We start from the raw sequence: 20,020 nt of genomic DNA, 5'->3' as shown, positions 1-20,020 counted from the left end.
GGCCGTCCGATGAAGATATTTGGATGATGAACGATTGAGATGGCTGGGAGACGTACGCTCTAGTAAGTGTGCGTCTTTGCTTGTAGCTTGCGAGGAAAAAGTAGACGGGATATTCCGATACCACGCGCTATTGTACACGCGTGGGGTGGTGCACTTTATTTTTCAAGCCCACCTTTGGAGCTTTTTCGTTTTTGAGAGTTTTGGAAATATGCTTAACCTTTTTTTTAATTTATTTTGCGTTTATTTTCCCGCCGCCAGTTTAAGCAATGAATTAGGGATAAGTGAGTGTGTTTTAACTTTTAAGGCAGGAAAGACTGGTCACTTCTCAAATCTCTAGGGTTGTAATAAGCTTGGGCCAAGCCCACTTATCCTACCTAACATTCAAGGCCCAATAGTGAATCATCATCCTTTTTGTTATCAAATTTTTCGGAGTGGATGCGAGGCGTTTATAGTCGTTAGATTGACAGATTCACTCTTTTTTACTAGAATATAACTCCATCATAATTTATTAGATGAAGTCATGCTTAAACTAAAACATAAAAGATAAATATTACTCATTGACACCAATGTCCCAGGTTCGTGTCACATGTATCGAGTCTTGAGTCCAAAATCAAAGTGGTTGGAATAATTTGATTACGTATCGCACCTTATTGGTAGGATACATCATCCTACAAAAATGCACATAATAAGATTATGGAGGGATTATTTTTTATCTTATTCACGTTCATTTTTTAGCAACAAACATGGACATTAGATTAAGCTAATCCAATCCTAATACTTATTCTACCCACCAAACGAAAAGCAATCTAAAGACCAACTATGAAATTAATGGAAGATGGCAATTTTAATGTGGTTTATGTAAGATTGCAACCCGTAGACTAACTACGTGTTTAAAGATAGTAGGAGTGGGCAGGGGGGTGGGTGATGGATGGATGGAGGTAAGGCTTTTGGGTTTAGTTTCCCAAGTTGTTTCATTTACTGCCATGTTTTCTTATTCAGAGTACACGTATCATGCTCCAAATTTTTTTTTAAAAAACAAAACAAAAGTAGTCTAATTTAAGGTAAACAAATTTCTCAAGCTCTTTTTTGTTGTTGGCTCTTTTTTCTCCATTTGTTTATTGTGAAATTTAGGTCATGCAGGGGGGACATTACATCACAGAATATTAATAGGAAATAAATATAATGCAATTAATGTATATATAAAGGTGAGGTGAGGGAGACCACTAACAGCTGCTTGCAGATTTTGCATTGACTTTGGGTCTTTGGGATGAGACTTTGACTCAAGTCGTCGTTGCTTTCACACACTGATGGGGAAATTGGGAAAAGTCGGTGACGTATAAATTATTCGATACAGAAAGAGCACATGCTTTTGGTTTTGGAAGAAACTTTGACTTGCCGATTGGATAAATAGCCTACTTTGAAAACAATTATCAAAACGGGGATGTAGCTCAAATGGTAGAGCGCTCGCTTTGCATGCGAGAGGTACAGGGTTCGATCCCCTGCATCTCCACCGACATCAACTTTTTGCTTTTAAATTAAGTTTTGCTGCTTTTGCGAAAAGCCCAAAAGACCACACATTCAAAAATACCCAAGCAAAACACAAAGGACATGTTTGCTTTTAAATTAAGTTTTTGCTGCTTTTGCTAAAAGCCCAAATCACCTACCAAAACAAAAAGGACATGTTTGCATGAATGAACAGATTTACACACCATCTCTTCTGGCATGCTTCTTTATTTACAACGAAAAAAATGCTATAAAACAGTTCTTTTACATTCCCATTGCACTTATTCCTCGTGCCAGAAAAAGGAGAAAAAAACAACAGAAAATTACAATGGTAAATTTCAAGGTGTTAAACATAATACAAGTGTCGATTTGAATCAGACTATTGTCGTAGCCACAATTTATAATCTGACCCTTTATCAACAAAAGTCTGCCAGCTCCCCTCCAAATGGTTTTCCTTTGAGGGGTTCCAATCAAAATGGCCAAGCTTCATTACTAGTGTATCACCTATCTGTGCAACATAACCTTCATTATTTGCGTGGTATATCTTTACAGCGCTCCGGCAATGGATTCCGGCCCTTCTCCGAGCCTCAATTAGCTCAGTTAGGATGTCATGAAGACCAAAGTCATATAAATGGTCATAGAAAATGACGGGCTGCAGTAGAGATAAGAAAATAAAGATTGCAAAATTAAATAGCAGCTGTTCATAAAATAATTCATAGTGGCAATTGGGTGATTGAGAGAACTCACAGTTCCAGGATGAGTCAAAATGTATGCATATCCCTGTGTAAGCTTATCTCGTGGGAATGGCCAGTGGCCCTGAAATCAAAAGAAAGTTAGAAAGTTTATAAATCAAGTCTTAACTTAGATAAAAGCTGTTTAACAAAGATTCAACTGATGGAATCTAGCAGTTAAAGCCTGACTGTCCAGGCTCGATATAAGGTTTCAAAAATCAGTAACCAGCTCCTTGTGCCTCAGTAGTGTTATTTGTGTTCAGTGCTTGTGTGTACATGAGAGAGAGAGAGAGAGAGAGAGAGACCTGTGTTGATCCAGTGTCGTGGTTCTCCAAAAATGTGACAGCACGTGAGGGCCACCATCCCAAAACTCCAGTTGGTTTACCCTGAGGATCTATTAACCTCCAATATTGGTCATGAAGAGCAGAATGGAGTATTCCCTGCAAAAATGCAATACTAAGTATGTTTTGGGCTAAATGTGCAGCCACTTAACATGAGTTTCACCATTAGCTAAATTATCAGGATATATTTTTCGCTTTTATTTATTGGAAGAAAGGACGTCAAGGTTTGGCAAGTAAACCCATATCCATTGTCAGGCTATCTTTCACTTTTTCCACGTTGTCTGAGTAACATTGTTCTGGTGCATTTCATGAATGATAAACTATTCATTTCGGTGTCAGTTTTATACTCTTAGCCTTATAATTTATGTAAGTGAGTCATACTAAAATTAGGATGTCGCAGATGCAGTATAGAAGGTACCTTTGTTGTGACATCAAATGCCGAGGAAGTACCGCCTGTGGCATTGATCCAATTAACGATTCTTTGCCGGTGAGCATCTGGAAAAATAGACGAGTTCACATTTTCATATCCATGCTAAGCAAAACGGTAAACATTTCATTGTTTCTGGCAACGAAGGAGTTTTACTAATTTAAAGAGGTGGAGGATGAGGTAATGAAAGGATTAAAACACAGCCATGGATTAACGCTATTGTGGCTATCTTCCCTGTTACTGTTCTATGTTATTGTTTTCTGGTGAATAAAAATGAATTATTCAGCAGATTTAGAATGGTTGCGGGTGTTTCACCATTGACCAAAGATTAGTAACGAATGTCCGTAAAGATGGAACTATAGTTTGCTTTCATCCGCCTAATCATACAACAAGAAACAGAAATACAAATTTAATCTACTATCCACAAATTCTTACCTTGATTGTAACACAAATTTCCATTTTCATAAGCTAAACTGTCCCAATATTCTCCAATAGCAAATGCAGGAGCCGAAGCTTCAATATATTCTTTTACATAGGTACCGGAGAAGCCTCTGCGAACAACATAAAAGAGGTTTAATTGCCCACCATGGACTACAAGAGAAAAAAAGAGTCTGAACGTGTAAGAGCATTCACAAATTTTCAGACATCTGAACTTTGGATGAAATTAATGTACAAACAGAAGACATTAGCTTCACAGTTGAATTGGCCTAAACATCAAATTGACATGTGCCTATAGCATTACATGGCACGTTCACTTAGAATAGTCAATATTTAAACTTAAAGTTAGGGATTACAATGGTTTAGTGCTCATAATGCTCTTTGGCTCTTTTAGCCCTTCTTCTTTTCCTTTGGTTCAAGAATTAAGTTGACTTTTTTCTCTCCAAAAATTCAAGTAAAATCACAATGAAGTTAGAATAGACTGCATTTAAAGCATTTTCAAATTCTGGGACAATCTGCTGATACAGTAGCTACATCATGGCAGCATATAAAATTTCGTGTGATACCAGCAAAGTTGGAATTGTTACAAAGAATGGATATAAGGGTGTCTGTTCATTACTAAATACCTACCACTAGAGCTCATGAATGACTATTGTATAAACAAACCAACTACTACCTAAGTCACAAGAGTGCACTAAGCTCCACACAGTCACACAATCTGCATTCTTTTCTTCAGGCTTATATACAAAATATCCTACTTGGAATTTGAATACACACAGAACAGAAGAACAAATTTGGCCAACAAAAGATAAAGAAAGATATGTTAGAGACTGAGAAATAAGAAAACGCTTTGGGCCTTTGGCCCCTGTTCCACTCAAAGAAAAATAAAAACACCTTCACCTTACGAAGTCAAGGCGCCATCCATCAAAACCAATATCGTTTCGAAGCCAGTTTAACCACTCCTTTATATCGTTTCTTACAAAGTCCTTTGAATGATCAATATTGGGTGCTGCGTGGAATATATCCCCTACACACAACATGAACAGCAGATAAGTTTGAGGGTAAGCTCCCTTCCAAAAATGGTAAAAATGATACTAGATTTTCTTCCTTTAATTCATCAAAGTTTGGGGGGAAAACAGAAAAATAAAATAAAATACCACTTGAAGGATTTCCACAGCCCTGAAAATTTGGATCATCACAAACAATTGCTTCAGGCCCCCAGGCAAGCTTCCCACCAAAAATGTTCCAAATGCCATTTGGACTCTGAAATCAGCAAGGATGAGTTTCATCAAGAGGAATGACAACAGCAAATATGACCAACCAAGTTTGCAACATGAAAATAGCTCCCAACAAAAAGGTGTTTCAGGAGAATTATCATAAACAAACTACCATGAAGTTTCACAAACAATCAATGAAATACGATCAATAGTTTACCTGTTTTTGAGCACATCTATGATTTAAGACAACATCTCCCAAGGCCTGTTCATTGGAAACACATATTACCAATCCAACACAGAATATTCACATATGATAATCAAACAAAAAAGGAAAGGAGCAGATATCCCTATAACATATGCACATCATTATTCAGAATTGGACCCTACTATCTGACTTTCCAAATATGAATTACTTTTTTTGGAGCCTATGAACAACGAAAGGCATTTTCTCAACAATTTTCACTTTCCCCGAAATAGAGAACAAACGAATAATACAGGAAAATTATCATCAACCAAAAACCTTTTAAATGATTTAAGAATTGACCTTCGATGGCCTAAGATTAAACCAGTCATATTAAAGATCACATACATACCAGAAGACCTTGAGAATGCATTTCCTCAATGCAGTGTTTAAGTTCTTCCACAGAACCATATGATGAGTTCAAATTGTAAAGGTCAGAAGGCATATAACCTGCATGCCATATCATATTGTGTCACAAATGCTAAACAAAAATATTGCAGAGGCCCAAACATAATCAAATCATGTTTTAATGCTACTTAATATACTAATGCGGGTTCTATGTAGATATTTTCAGAGATAAACATACACACTAATGCAGGTAGAGTGTCGACTGTGAGTTCATACAAATACTTTGAAGAACACAACAGAAGAAAAAGAATTCAGCGCAGGTGATTGTTAGGAGTGCAAGATTGTTAATAACAACTAAACAATATGTGACTACCACCAACCAAAATGATTATTTGCATCACAGGAATGTCTCAAAAGATATTAATCTTGTTATATCTAACCATTATGAGAAGAAAGATAAGGATAAATCAAAATGGACATGGAGGAGATGAACCTTGAGGAGCAACAGATTCTGTTGGTGGTGGGAACCACACTGACGTTACCCCAATTTTAGATAAATCAGCAGCTTTAGGAGCTAAATCCAGGTACCACTGCTTTCTCCAGCTCTCCCAATTGAAGCCTTGAAACTTCAAAAGCAATAGTATAAGAGTCACTAGTGGTAACAATCCATGAATTGCATCTTTGTCTCATGTAAAATAATCAAAGATAACCTCTAGTTGATCACAGTGTTGAGAGAGAGAGAGAGAGAGAGAGAGAGAGAGAGAGAGAGAGAGAGAGAGAGGGAGAGGGGAAGGGGGGGGGGAATCTGAACATCTAACTTGAGAAACAACAAATTTTAGCTATGAGGGGCTATCTTCACTCAAAATAATGAGTATGTGGCAGGAGCAAAATCATCAGTTGGAAAGAACAGCCTCTTGAAAACCTCCAGAAACTGAAAAAAATATACGTGGAGAAATTGGGGACAGACATTTTGTAATAGTACTTCTGCACACCAGAACGGAAGTTCAAAGACAGTCTTGCATAACAAATCTTTACTACTTCTAGGATGACATATTGATATTTCAAATAATGGGTATGAACATACATACCACAATCTCGCGCCCTGTTCCAGTTCCTGACTCTGCATTGAAGTCAATGCACAATTTCAAGTCAGATACACGCTCTGTTTCAGACACTTGCTTTCTCAGTAGCATGAAGCAATTTTGAGAATACAAGAAAACTAACCTAAGTTTGTTTGTTCTGGTGTCTTCTGCCATTGTATGGTCTTCCCTTGAAGAACATGCTCTAGGGCTTTCCGTTTCTTCTCTATTGTTTCTTTCTCAATCACATGCTCAATAAGTGTATCACCCTCCTTTGGCTTTTCCTGAGCTATAGACCATACTTCATTAGGCTTGGGCAAGTCCAAAGATCTGAACTTTGAGCTCAACGCTTCAGCTACATCAATCTTTCTTGGTGGAAACCTGGGACGGATAGTACGAATTTTCCTCGCCATCCATTGAGGTATCTCTCTGCGAGGGCCATCACTTAAAAGTTTCCATTTCTGTGAATCATCATCTGTCAAAAGGTCTATTCGTCCACCATTAACAACATAAATGGAATCTTCATCCCCTTCACCTAGTGGTCTTTCCTTACATAATATTGATTCTGCCATTTCTGCTCTCTGTCTCCACATCTTTGTAGTAGCTTCAGATGCCTTCAACGATCTCTGCAGTGCTTCGCATCTTCTCAAGTAGGCATCATCTTTGGAATGCGCCATTTCTTTGGCAGCTCCAATAGCATCCCTAATGCTTTGCAACTCAGCCTTAAAAGCCTTAGAAGAAGCCTTCTTTCTTTCTGATGAATCTTTCTTCATTTTCTCTATCAAAGACATAATTTCCTTCTCGTTCTGGAGAGTGTTTTTCTTGCTTGACTCCTGAAATTCAAGCAGTGCTTTCTCAGCATCCTTAGCTCGGAGCTCAAACGCATTTCCATGTGCATGGGCCTTTTCCAACTCCAACTTCAACCTATCAACGTCACTTCTTGTAAGCAGTAACTGAGATTCTAAATCATTTACGACACCCTGTAACATAATATTTTTTGACTGGATAGAAGCAAGCTCATCCAGTGGATTCATACCTTCAGTAAATTCTGATACTGCTTTTGTTGCATGCTCGCCAGCTTTTTCTGCCACATCCAGTGCCCTCTCTATGGCATATTTTGATTGTTCCACAATTGACAATATACTACCTTCAGTCACATCCCTAATTTGCTTTTCTATCTGATAAGCTGCTTCAGCAGCTGTAGTTTCTGCAGCTGAAACCCTTAACTGAGCATCTTCTAGAATGTGAGATGTGGCCTGCTGAAAAGCAATTTCTGCTAACTTTTCTACTTGCACTGCAAGTTCAACAGCATCATTTTTTGCAAGGACTAACTTAGATTCCAAGCTGAACTTCTCTTCAACTGATTCCTGCAGCTTCTGATGGAACAAAGACTTGGCTGCCTCAACTTCTGCAATAGCCAGTTCCTTTTCATGCAATATGGTAGCAACATATTCCTGTTGTTTAGCTTCCAAAGAGGCCAATTCTTCAAGCAATTGATCTCTCTCTTTCTCAATGGCTTCTTGTCTAGCTTGGGCCTCAGAAAGAGCTTTTCTAGCGGTCATTAATTCATCTTCTTCTATGTTCAACAATTCATTTCTTCCTGAAGTTTCAACCACATCTGCAAAAGTGTCACTGGAATCATCCTGCCACAGAAATCAAACGACTGAGTCACATGCCTCCAATGCTTGGTACTTTCTGGTTACCCCATTAGCTTCATATAAAACTAAACGTTAAAACTACTGATAAAAGCTGTGATTGCTAGTATGCAGAGAAATATATCATCATTCCTTCAGCATGAAGAGATATACCATGCTTGAAAAAATACTTGTTCTTGATTTACATAGCCAATGAGGTTTGCAGAAAAGGTTCCTGCAAGATTTCCAATTTGGTCATGATAAAAACTTAAACTTCAAATAACAGGCAGTAGTTTCCACAACATATAAAAGAAATGCAGTACAAGGTTACCAAGCAAAGTACAAAAAGAAAATAGAAATTCACAGGAGCAGTCGCGAGATATTACACACTTTTTTCTTTTCGAAGCAGTTCTGAAGATAGGAGGACACCGCCCCAGGCATAAATTCTTATCATACTTCCAATGTGCACCTGAATAAGCAGTGGGACAGCGGTGAATGATCCCAACTGCCATGTCAGGCAATGAAATGCTACCCATCTCTTCCTGTAAGGAAATCAAAATTTTGATTTGTAAGATATTAGGCAGGCACACAAAAATTTAAAACAAATAGAAGAGTTTCTTCAAACAAGACCCAAATTCTATATAATTCAAGTTTCACAATATCTCAATGAAACATAATATCAACAATTCAAGCAATGTTACCCAGAAAACCAAATTCATCAAACAACATAGTATTTACAAGCATCAATGCATGTACACATTAATGATCCATTTCTCCTTGAGATTCTTAATAAATCATATATATATATATATATATATATTATTTTTAGATAGGAAATGATTACAAAAAAAGTGTAGATATCTGACCTGATGCAAATGCTGAAGCTTAATCTGAAACAACCTGAAGAGACCCCATGATTTAGCTCGTTCGTTCGTGAGAGAGAGAGAGAGAGAGAGAGAGAGAGAGAGAGAGAGAGAGAGAGGAAGAGAGAAAGAAAAATGGGGAATTCTGTTATGTGGATTTGGATGCGAGACAGAGCAGAGAAATAGGATATGTTAAATGTAATGGCGCGGGGACTGAGGCTGGCATTTATATGCCGCGAAAGTGGCAATGCAAAACGGCTTTCACTCGAGCTTGGGATTGGGACAATAATATTATTTGACCGTAATTGTAATTGACTTAAATACCCCTAATTATATGTACACCAGTATGATAATATTTCCTTCTTTTTTTTATAAAAGGAAATTAACATGAAACTTCAAAAATAATAAGAGAGTGAGAGTTGTTTAATTTTAAATTTGTTGGTCCAAAGCCTTTTTTTTAAAAGACAAAAACCTTATTGAAGCAGTACCCCTTGATGGGCAGTTCAGTCATTTTAACGGTTTAGTTTGCACTCACGGGTTGTCAGTGTCACACACACTCCACAGAGGCCCATCTGTAAAAGGGAACTCACTTTTCCCAAATCTGACTCTTTTGGCAAACTCAGAGAAAGTGATGGAAAATTTAGTCCGATTATCTTTTTATTCATACTTTAAAGTTTCAACCACTGCTTATATCTCATGGAAAATTATATAATTTTTTTTTATAACAGTAATTTGGGGAATGGAGGTTTGAACCTAAGACAAGTAATCTGCAAGCTAAAGTCCTTTTTCATTAGGCTCAATCCCGTTGGCGGAAAATTACATAAACTAATAAATAAAAGTTTAAGCGATAAACTTAGTCCAGATCTTCAAATAATACTTTGATTGCATGATGGTATCTTTAGATAAATTGAAAACTTAATAAAAGAAATAAAGGGTTGCCGTTTTGAAGAAGTAGGTTGCCTACCATTCGAGAAAATCCTACTAGAATTTCCGTTCACAGGTATCAAGAAATCTCCTTTTTTTAAAAGTAGTATCAACAATTTTGACAAACAAATCAATAATTTTTTTAGTAACACATCTTTGATGTGATATCTTACATTACATATGTATGGCAGCAGGTTTGAAGACCTAAATTAGGGTTTAACTTTATAGTAATCTGTCTTGGCTCAGAAGATAAAGATAATGGAAGAAGGATCGAACCACTCGGAAAAATACAAGCAAACTTCGATAAAACATAAAATTACCAAGGAATATAAGATAAATCATGCAATTGTGCATGGAGCGGATCCATGATGAATATTACTCTCAAGAGTCCAGATCACGACCACGTATAAAGAGGTAAAGCCTGTTCTATTTGCTACAACCATAGTGTGCCATGGGATGAAAATTAGCTCTGAAACTATATATCTCCGGCTCCGGCTATGAGACAACCGAGCACCTAAACCCTTGGTCAAACCTCCCCCAGACGCAAACTTTGACTGCCCTATTCTCACCACCATTTCTAGAAGATCATGAGAAATGCAGAGAGAGCTTTGAGGATGTTCCCAGCTATGCAACTTCCATCTTCAAATCACTCTTCTGCTTAGAGCTGAGAACAAAGGCAAAAGTACAGATATTACAATTGAGCAGGAAACTAAAGCCAAATACAAAGAGAGAAAATCTTTGAGCTTTTAATGCAACATGTGAATACAGTAAAAAGTAGGATCATCAAATCAAAACAAACTTTTAAAACAAAGCTCATCTGTGTAGGTATGCACCCAGATGAACATAAAAAGGTATATAAAAGTGTCTTGTTCCACTGATGAGTTATGTTACTCTTATCCAAGATTGAGTTATAGTGAAGACAACATTCAAAAGAATCTATTTCACTTTAAGGTTTTAAAGGTCAATTAAAGTTTCTAAATAACCTATAAACTTTAACTTTTTACCTCTCACAGCACAGAAGCCCCAGAAGTCATGCAAAGCTTTGAATCTGCCCCACCACTAAGCACAGTATCACCTCTCCACCAGTCAGCACATAGTGCCTGAGTTACAGCAAAGATCACCATAGTATCAAAAATTTGAATTTCTTTACAATAATGAAGAAATGATAAAGGTTAGAAAGAAAGAATAATGTTATACCTTGTCTTTGTGTGCATCAATGACAAATAAGGGCCACTGCAAGAGAAAATAATATTATTAAGTACCAAATTTATTTAAAGGTCACGTTGGGCAGCACTCATGAACCATTGTTAGATAGCAAAAGAAGGAGAAGGCATTACAGCAGTTCTCAAATCCCACAGCATAACTTTTCCATCATGAGATGCAGAAATTAAATGAAACCAAGACTTCTCATGCCACTTGCATGCCGTAACCCAAGAAGTGTGAGATGAGAATTGATAGACAGGAGCAGAAGTTCCTAGAAAAAAAAATATTATGTTAGATGTTTGTGTTGTTGAGTTTGTGTCCGTGTGCGCGTGAAACAGAGAGAGAACAAAGCACTTAGCTCATCTAACAGACCTGGTTTACGAGGATCCCATATCTTAAGAATAGGGTCAGAACCACCAGCAGCAACAAGAGCAGAACTTTCACCTCCAATATCGAGACAGTTGAGGGCTTTACCACAGAACTGTATGGCAAGAGAAAGTTACCATTTAAACTTTCAAGAAATCTGAGAAAGGAAAAGCAAGGACTTTGTTCTGTAGCATGTGATAAGTATTCGATGCCACATACAGGCATGGTTATGGAAAAAGACTTCAGACAACAGAGAGGTAAGAAAAAATCTATTTGCACTTACTATGTTCAACGAGTCTTTGCCTGTCTCAGCATTCCACCTTCTAATAGAGTGGTCCCACGATGCAGAATATATTGTTTCACGCTCCGGCCACTTTACAGAAGATACACATTGTGTGTGGCCCACTAGAGAAGAAACAGCCTCCCCCTAAAGAGGAAAACCACACAATGATGATTGATGCAATAATCTTTTAAATCTTTCTAAAGAGGAAACACTTCATGTATTTCTAGCTAAACTCTCCACACAAAAAAAAATTCAATATGCAGCTAAGCATCCCCTTCAAAGGAATGAATTAAATTCTGTTTGTTACATAGACATCCCTTTCACATGAATTGATCTTTCCATTACCTTTACATATTACAACAAACTACTGTTTTGCATTAACAGGAACAAATTTAAATAATAGGTAGAATTAAAAAAAAACATCAATAATTCAGTAATGGAAAACTTTCAGTTGAGAACAAAATGTTATGTTCTAATGCCATTTGTGTGTACTTGAAGTTGTATAAACAGTGTACGCCCAGAAGTTAAATATTTAAAAAGCCTCTCCCACATAGTCAATTGCATGTCACCCCAAAAATTATTAAACCCTTATATATAAATTTAGAAATACATATAAAATACCTCCGACTGAGATTCCTTAGCTTGACCAGTGGTTTTTCTCTTCTTTGTTGATACAGTGTCACCTTCTGAAGCTGGCTCATTTGTCTGCCATAAATTGATCATGCAATCCCAAGAGCCTGAACAGATCTAAGTACATGTAACCAAAAAATAAAGAAGAGGTGAGTGACAAACTTGATGTCAGAGCCCAATCTCACATACACTGCTATGTAACCAAAAAATAAAGAAGAGGTGAGTAGACAAGACCATGTTTCCAGAGGTCTGAGCAGCAACACTTTGAACAGATGCTCTATGTCCACGCAAAATTTTGAATGCACTTATCTTCAAAGGATTTCTTCTGGTATCTTCTGCATTGAACTTCCCCCGAAAAATGAATAAAAATATTAGTGAACGCGTAAGACTACCATTATAAAAAAAGTATGCTCATCCAATTACCTTCCACAGTCTAAGTGTCCGGTCTTTCGAAGCAGTAGCTACGGTAACACTATCTGCACCTGCATAAAAATTAAAAGATAAATAACTGCTCAAGCAATGGTGACAAGACCTAAAGATTTTTGGAAATTGAATTACAGATACTTATGGCTACCTTCTGGATTGATTATGCTAACAGAAGAAACAGGTTCACTGTGTCCTTCCAGTATGTGTGTACATACACCAGCAGCTTCCCATACCCTAAAAGAAGATCAAAATCAGGAGAGTAAACATCAAGCTTCCTTATTATGGGTATATCAAGAATTATTTGACATACACACAAGAAATCCCAATATACAGAAAATATAACAAAACTTAGTAAAATTACCTTCCTAAACCATCATAGCACCCTGTCAAAAAAAACCTGCCAAAGAACACAAGTTACAGACGTTTTAGAATTTAAGATAATGTTTTCAGAGATAACTTCATCTCTATTGCACCATGAAGCAAAAGATGCAAACACATCTAATGAATAACAAACATACTGAGAAATGACAAATGAAGGTTTCCTCTGAAGAGATTTGGGAGTTGGGATTAAAATTCCCCAGCTCAAATAAATTAATCTCACATCAAATTTTCTTAATGACAGATATATTATCATTTACATACTGCACCTACCAACATGTGATCAAGAAATTTAATTTGAAGGTATAACCCAAGCCATGCAGGATAAGAGTTTATGACAAGGAAAACTTAGGAGCACTTAAGAATGACTTCTGTGAAGAAATGAAGAACACATCACAATATGTTATGTGGATACCTGGGACTAGAACCATCAACTGCACTGACCCAGTCATCATGTAAAGAAGGTTCTTCTTCTTTGCGTGGAACTACAGCCCGTATGTATTCAATTTCCAATATTGTTTCCTGTAATAGTTGTAAACCTACAGTTAGCTATCAAATAAAGATGGTGGAAAAACTTCTCTCAAATCAGCTCGTTAAAGCAACATATGCAACTCTAGACTCATTCCACTCTAGTTTTAGAAAGAAGGACCTTCTGAATTGACACCAAATTTAAAATGGACCAAAAATAAATCTCAGTTCAAGAACATCGCATCAAATCAATTTTGCAGATTTGTGATACCCAAAAACATAATTGTAAAACTCATACTATGTGGCTTGCTGGAGTACTTTACCGAATTAGCTCAACTCTTGTTGGTTCGTAAGATAAATTAAATAACGTACCATTCTCTCTCTTCGCACTCTTTTGTTTTCTTCCCATTTTGCTTACATAGTATTTTATCAGAAAATACACCTATATAGGACATAGGGTACACAATTCCTACAATCATCACAAATTGAATCAGAAAGGGGAGATAAGTACCGCAGAAATGCCCTTGGCAAGAAGGAAGTTTTCAAGCGACATCCGAACCAGCTCGCCATTGATAAGAAAATCAAAAGGCTCCACTTCCCAATCAGGATTCTCTAATCACAATTACCAATGAGCATTAAAACACATTTTTTATTATAAAAAATCCAAATAAGCATCGCAAGCAACCAACAAACTTACAACACTAAAGTAAAATCCTTTTCCCTTCAGTTTCTAAGCAGCCAAACAGAGTATCAATGGATAATAGGAAAACTTTACGTGTGAATATGTTAGAGCTTACCTGTTTGGATAAGATTGTTAACGACGCTGGATAGGCCAAATCGGGTGAAATTGGAGGCGACGGAAATGGAGGAATTTGGAACTTTGAAAGGACGGTCGAGCTTCGTGATGAAGCGCACATGGACCACCCTCGACGCGTCTCCTGAATTTCCGTCCGTGTCCATCTCTTGTTTCTCTGAGTGAAAGAGAAGGACGAGAGAGAGGTGCTAGCAGGGTTTAAGATTCAAGGGATGGAAGGAACTAGGGTTTAGTAACTGAAAGAAAGAAGTCGCGTACCAAACGCACCGTTTTGGATTTATGGTCCACTACAACCTATTGTTTCTTTTTTCTTTTCTTTTTTCTTTTTCTTTTCTTTTTATTTTTTTTTAGGCAATAAGATTTGATAATGATGTTTAAGGAAATGTTTAGTCATTGGCTAAACAAAATGTAAATGTAAAACACACATATTAACAATAAAATAATTATACAATGTATCATTTGACAACTAACGTATGTGGCAGACATGAGTTTATCCAAGTTAGTTAGAGCCGATGTGCTTCGCACTCTGCACTCAATTTCGAATACCCCTCCCCGTAATTTATATTAGTTTTCAAAGTAGATTATTACTTGTAAACCTTTTTTTTTTTTTTGTAATAAATTTGCGAAAAAGATGAAAATTCATTGATAAACAAATACAATTGCAGGGTTACATCCTAAACTAGTATTACAATTCAAAAGATGAAAAGTCATTGATAAACAAATTCAATTACAGAGAATCGAAAGCATCCAAGCCCTCTGAATAAGGAGGGCTACAGCCTAAAGTACTATTACAATTAAAGCACAAAGAACCAATGAGCCAAATAAAATACAATGAAACCAACTCCTAGAAGCAAACCAGATAAAACATATAGAGCATCAAACATCATGAAAAATCAGTGCCAAAGGAGAGAGGAATATTAATTATTTATTGTTCCTTATATCATCCTATTTTTTGGCTAACTGTTCCATCGGTTATTCAGATTCACATTGCAAACATAAAAGAAATCTAATTCTGAGGTGGCATCCTCTGAAATTCAGAAGCACTGCAAATGGAAAGAAGTGTTACAAAGAAAGACATCACTATTGCCAAGGAGAACAGGCCTCTTAGTAGCAGAGGACAAGTCCAACAAATTCTGCAACAGTCTCGTCCTCAGCAACGATCGTTCTGAGCAAACCCTGCAATTAGTTTCGCAACAGAGGTGGGATTTTCAACATGAGGGAGGTGACCACTATCTGGTATTAGCCGCATGATTGCATACGGAAGCTCACAGCGTAGCCTCTGCATTTCAATTACAACAAGGTGAAGTATAAAACATTGTGCCTGAAATAAATGTTCAGAGTTACTTGTACTAATGTGCAAACATTAAATATAGCTCAGCCGCCCTCCTAAGAACAGCAAGAAAAGAAAATTACTGGAAGGAGGGGTTGCAAAATGCTTATCATGAATTGCCCATTTGGAGGCTGAAGTTCTCATTCACCTTTTTTAAAAAATCAGAATAATTAACTTCAAACAGGCTTGTTCAGTTTTGAATCTATTTTAATTGACTGCCAAATAAGTCTGTTGCAAACTTCAAATAATACCAAATCTCTAATGCACTTTTTAAAATCAAGAGCATAATTTCAGTCTCCTATCTTAAAATGACTTTGAAACATGCCGAGGCCATTCGTTACAAAATGCATTTGTGTTGACCTGCTTAGTTTAGTTCTAACCACAGAAGTTAAGTAGCAGCTCAAAACTGACCAATATTTGTTTGTAGCTGATAATATGATCTTGCTCACTGCAAATCACAAGTGCTTTTTGCTTCACCTGTAAAATAAGATTTCAGACTGCATGTCCTTCCTAGAAGCTTAGTTGCCCCCAGATATCATATATTAACAGGATTTCAAGCTACTCATTGCCCATCCGGACTTACGGAATTCTGTTTTGCACTTATACCATATCCATTAAGATGTTGCGAGTCTACCTGTTTTATTTGGGAAATAACATTGTAGCCTCCACTACTCATAAAACTGACTGTTGCATCTTTCCACCAAGGCAGCAAACAGTGTAAACGGCCAACCTGAATAGGGCAGGATCTCTATCAGATTTTCATTAGACCTACTTTAACAAGATAGACAAATTTGCCAAGATAAAATTTTCAAAAAATACATTAAATGTCTGTTCCATTGGAAGAGTAAATTAACAAAAGGATTAACTCACATTAGTCCAATCAAAGGTTGTAGTTAATGAAATGCCATTGAAGGCCAACAAATTTGCATAAAGGCGTAGAGGGATGCTCTTCAATAAAGAAACCTGGTGAATAAAAAGTTCAGAATCATAACACTAAGCAAGTTCATTAAAAGAAAATTTCATGTATGATTGACATAATGGTGTAGTAGGCAGGACAAAGCAATGAAAAATATCTGATTTCCCTGCCTCCTAATGTTGACGAACATCGCATGACCTCGCATCATATGCACATAATGATATTTTAACATCACAATAATAGAACATCGTCCTTTGGAAATCATCAGGTTTGATGATATAATTATAGAAGTAAAATTCAAGCATTTTTGGACACCCACCCCAGCATAGGCTAAGAATTTAGGTAACTTTGCCAGGTCTCCAGTGCCTTCTGCATACACACTTGCATTGATTAAAACCAGCTTTTCAACCTGTAAAATAGAAAATTAAAATCAGCTAGACATCATCAGGCAAATAACAACAAGAGTGAGGGCCAACAATTTAATGGGTGGAGGTGCAGAGTAAGAGTGCAATGCAGCAATGTTAAGACACCAGACGGATAGACGAGGTTGCCTCAATAACTCCTAAAAGTTAGCTAATTATCTTATACATGCAGGTATATAAGTTTTAGTATTTGTTCAGGAAATGATGGTCAACTCAATTATGTCAATACTCAGATCACAGTTTTTCAAATCCACTCAATTTCAAACCACAGAGGTTTTTCTGCATCGAATGTTCCTTGATTTATTTATTAAGAATCACAGGTTTACACTTTGCAGAAGGCTTAAAAAAATTCCAAACCTTTTATTGTAAGTTTATCCAAAATGCTATAGTCTATATATAGCTTTTAAATAGAACTCCGGCGTCAACTTATATTGGAGTTTATGATAGAACCACTAAAATGATCTGAACTTGAAAATTAATCCATGAAAAGCACACTAAATAATTTCTTAAACAATGAATGTAGAGCTAATGAGCTCAAAGTAAGAGTTACTTACAGCTACTGGATAGTGGACTGCAAAGTCAATTGCAACCGAAGCACCAAGGCTTGGTCCAACTAATATCATTGGCCTTCTGATGTAGGACTTCCAAAACTATATTTGAAATGTCAAAACAAGTTATATCTTTGAGCTCAAATAATAACATTAGATTTCAATTTTGACAACAGATGATAAAAGTTTTAATCCAATGCCAACTAAGTAATTAACATAGCAAAATATCCAATCCATTGTAGACAACTTTCTAGCTGAGTTGCCAACCAAAGATATTATTACATCACATGCTATATAGAAACAAACAAACAGCATTTTTCACCAAGGGCATAACTTAAAGACAGAAACAACGTTCTCTGGATAAAAGAAGAGAGTAAAGAAGAAGAAAACCACAGTACATGATGGATACCTGATAGAGATGATGACGCTTGGATGCAGCACTGCATGGTGGGCGCCTTTCTAGTACCGATAAAGAATGATTAAACGGATGAACAATGAAGCATTTGTTGCAAAAGAGAGATAGGAAAAAGAAAAAAAGTCCAATCCAGACCAAATAACAAAGAGGAAAAGACAGGTGAATGAACCTAAATCAGAGAATCCCCACCCAAGAACATCAACAGCCCAAGCCTCCAAACCAGCTTCTTCAAGCAGGGGGTATGCGCACCTCCACTCTAAACAAGAACTAACAGGTGCAAACATGAAACATGTTCAGTAGGACATCACAATGTAATGGTCAATTTGCAATTTGCAAGGATTAAAATGAACCTGTCAAAGGAATGAAGGAGAACCACTGGATTGATCTCACTTTGTTTTTGAGGTTTCACACAACTACTCATAATAAAACTTTCAGAGGATCCAATCTGCAATTGTAAGTACATTAAAGAAATAAATGAATAACATTCATAGTTAGGGTCAGCTATAGTTAACTCAAACTATTTTCAGTGTTGCAAATAAGTACTTTGAAATGGTGCTCAATGCTCATTGTAAAATTTCAGGTGAAAAACTTTTATTTTAAAAAATAATAATAATTTGGAGAAATTACCTTAGTTTCAGTAAAAATCTGCCACATGGAATTATCATTATGACCTTTTATCGTTTACTCGAAAGCTACAGTTAAGTGAGTACACACCAAAAAGGCTCCGAGCCTAGTGTGGGCTTGTAACTAAGCAAGGCATTAAAGTGATTGAAACCTTTTCAGGTGAGGCATAGTGGTGGTTGTTCACCTAAACCTTGATCTTGGTGGTGAAGTCGCACAAGTCACGACTCTTACCCTCGGGGCAAGTAGGGTCCCCCTACCAAACCTCAAAAAAGGCAAAGGGAGTTCTTCCTTTCGTGGAATGACGTCAGGTAATCAAGTAATCAAGTAAAAACAAAAATGCAAAAGGCAAAAGGAGTTCTTCCTTTCGTTGGAAGAAAATAAAAAAAAAGGCAAAAGGAGTTCTTCCTTTCGTTGAATGACATCAGGTAATCAAGTAAAAACAGAATGCACTTATTCAAGCACTTGCCTTCCACACAGAGACAGAGTTTGCAGTTTGCAAATAATGGAGGAAGAAGATGAAAATGGTGAAATGAGGAACCTTTTTTTATTAGAAAAATGACTACCAGCTACCTCATAACAAAATGTGCACAACAATTAACAAAGATCATTGGAAGAAAAAAAAACACAAAGATGTTTGGAAAAAAGAAAAGAAAAGAAAATTAATAGCACCTACCTGTACAGGGAGCCTCTCCATCCTTTGAGCCAAGGTTCTGGCATAAGGGTCTTTAATTTTCTCCACCTCCTTTGGAAGAAATGAGGGAAACCCAGTAGTACTAGAAGCAACTGCACCACTTGAATTACTCACCACACACCTGCTGCTGCTCAGAAGACCCCTTGAGCCTCCACATTTCTTTGCCATTGTGCTCACTGCTGCTTCTAGTGGTGGTGGGGCCGGTGAGGAGGAACCCCACACCAGAGACATCATGTTCGGAATGAGCAGAAGGAGCCGTAACGTTTTACAGAGAGCACACAGAAACTATATATTGTGGACAATGCGAAAAAGCTGGTTCTTTAACATAAGGTGTGGTGACCACCTACCTGTGCCTCAATGAAACTGGAGCTTTAGAAGGGTTCGAAACTCATTGGTAACACTTTGTGGCCAGTAACAAGTCCAATTCCGAAGAGGGTGTAGCAACAGAAGTACTTGTCAATTTGACCTTTTGACAGCACCAGAGGGTGCGTGTTAAATGCTGGCATTATCTTTGGCAGATGGTACGTTTATGTTCGTTGTTGGTCACGTGTGCGTTGTTTGAATAAAGAGCACACTGAATGATGACTTTCTTGTAGACAGCTGCATTCCGTTTGTATGAAGGAATACATAGAATTCTAAAAATTACGGAATTTAAATTTCCATTATTTCAATTTTTGATAATTAAAAATTTCAATGTTTGGGTTTATATGTCGAATTGTATAATTGACATTATAAATTTTTTGAAATGACGTTTATTTTG

General features: G+C 36.9%; 3 protein-coding genes and 1 non-coding gene across 6 annotated transcripts; 1 reads left to right on the top strand and 3 right to left on the bottom strand.

Annotated features, from left to right (window-relative positions):
* Window positions 1-1,437: 1,437 nt before the first annotated feature.
* Window positions 1,438-1,510, top strand: TRNAA-UGC (transfer RNA alanine (anticodon UGC)). Its single transcript has one exon. It is a non-coding gene; the product is annotated as a tRNA-Ala (tRNA).
* Window positions 1,511-1,682: 172 nt separating this feature from the next.
* On the bottom strand, window positions 1,683-9,025 carry LOC110750438 (uncharacterized). 2 transcript variants are annotated; one of them, XM_021950781.2, is made up of 15 exons: window positions 8,826-9,025; window positions 8,350-8,501; window positions 8,134-8,194; window positions 6,471-7,968; window positions 6,335-6,366; window positions 5,740-5,872; window positions 5,251-5,348; window positions 4,875-4,919; window positions 4,598-4,703; window positions 4,341-4,467; window positions 3,438-3,553; window positions 2,994-3,070; window positions 2,540-2,674; window positions 2,251-2,319; window positions 1,683-2,155 (listed from the first exon to the last, which is right to left on the bottom strand). In XM_021950781.2, the coding sequence occupies exons 2-15, from the start codon at window positions 8,493-8,495 to the stop codon at window positions 1,883-1,885; spliced, it is 2,916 nt and encodes a 971-aa protein (XP_021806473.1). In that variant the 5' UTR covers window positions 8,496-8,501; window positions 8,826-9,025; the 3' UTR covers window positions 1,683-1,882. The 2 variants fall into 2 exon arrangements, with proteins under 2 accessions (XP_021806473.1, XP_088107346.1); XM_088251220.1 differs by lacking the exon at window positions 8,134-8,194.
* A 1,007-nt stretch (window positions 9,026-10,032) lies between these two features.
* Window positions 10,033-14,532, bottom strand: LOC110750385 (Transducin/WD40 repeat-like superfamily protein). The gene is made up of 14 exons (XM_021950708.2): window positions 14,298-14,532; window positions 14,012-14,112; window positions 13,448-13,554; window positions 13,016-13,051; window positions 12,803-12,888; window positions 12,652-12,710; window positions 12,463-12,573; window positions 12,220-12,345; window positions 11,599-11,742; window positions 11,322-11,430; window positions 11,084-11,220; window positions 10,944-10,979; window positions 10,751-10,846; window positions 10,033-10,410 (listed from the first exon to the last, which is right to left on the bottom strand). The coding sequence occupies exons 1-13, from the start codon at window positions 14,458-14,460 to the stop codon at window positions 10,754-10,756; spliced, it is 1,308 nt and encodes a 435-aa protein (XP_021806400.1). The 5' UTR covers window positions 14,461-14,532; the 3' UTR covers window positions 10,033-10,410; window positions 10,751-10,753.
* Window positions 14,533-15,011: 479 nt separating this feature from the next.
* LOC110749921 (alpha/beta hydrolase domain-containing protein VTE7) lies at window positions 15,012-19,736 on the bottom strand. 2 transcript variants are annotated; one of them, XM_088249764.1, is made up of 10 exons: window positions 19,243-19,732; window positions 18,296-18,390; window positions 18,115-18,212; window positions 17,940-17,989; window positions 17,537-17,632; window positions 16,880-16,969; window positions 16,515-16,607; window positions 16,279-16,374; window positions 16,056-16,121; window positions 15,012-15,593 (listed from the first exon to the last, which is right to left on the bottom strand). In XM_088249764.1, exons 1-10 carry the CDS (start codon window positions 19,492-19,494, stop codon window positions 15,465-15,467), a joined length of 1,065 nt encoding a protein of 354 aa, XP_088105890.1. In that variant the 5' UTR covers window positions 19,495-19,732; the 3' UTR covers window positions 15,012-15,464. The 2 variants fall into 2 exon arrangements, with proteins under 2 accessions (XP_088105890.1, XP_088105891.1); XM_088249765.1 differs by lacking the exon at window positions 16,056-16,121 and having other exon boundaries at window positions 19,243-19,736.
* Between the last annotated feature and the right edge of the window lie 284 nt (window positions 19,737-20,020).

The sequence above is a fragment of the Prunus avium genome, chromosome 3, assembly GCF_965620075.1.
Source record: "Prunus avium chromosome 3, drPruAviu1.hap1.1, whole genome shotgun sequence".
NCBI lineage: Eukaryota > Viridiplantae > Streptophyta > Magnoliopsida > Rosales > Rosaceae > Prunus > Prunus avium.
This window is presented reverse-complemented; position numbering and strand designations above follow the sequence as displayed.

Excerpts from the sequence above, each read along its gene's own strand:
- LOC110750438 (XM_021950781.2), bottom strand. The coding sequence starts at position 8,495 with ATGGGTAGCATTTCATTGCCTGACATGGCAGTTGGGATCATTCACCGC. Across the intron at positions 5,349-5,739 it reads AGAATCTGTTGCTCCTCAAG|GTTATATGCCTTCTGACCTT; the intron begins GTTCATCTCCTC and ends TATGGCATGCAG. Across the intron at positions 3,071-3,437 it reads AAATTTGTGTTACAATCAAG|ATGCTCACCGGCAAAGAATC; the intron begins GTAAGAATTTGT and ends CTATTTTTCCAG.
- LOC110750385 (XM_021950708.2), bottom strand. The coding sequence starts at position 14,460 with ATGGACACGGACGGAAATTCAGGAGACGCGTCGAGGGTGGTCCATGTG. Across the intron at positions 14,113-14,297 it reads TAACAATCTTATCCAAACAG|AGAATCCTGATTGGGAAGTG; the intron begins GTAAGCTCTAAC and ends AATTGTGATTAG. Across the intron at positions 12,574-12,651 it reads GGACACTTAGACTGTGGAAG|TTCAATGCAGAAGATACCAG; the intron begins GTAATTGGATGA and ends TTTCGGGGGAAG.
- LOC110749921 (XM_088249764.1), bottom strand. The coding sequence starts at position 19,494 with ATGATGTCTCTGGTGTGGGGTTCCTCCTCACCGGCCCCACCACCACTA. Across the intron at positions 18,213-18,295 it reads CTCCTTCATTCCTTTGACAG|TTCTTGTTTAGAGTGGAGGT; the intron begins GTTCATTTTAAT and ends TGCACCTGTTAG. Across the intron at positions 15,594-16,055 it reads TCAGCTACAAACAAATATTG|AGGCTACGCTGTGAGCTTCC; the intron begins GTCAGTTTTGAG and ends ATTGAAATGCAG.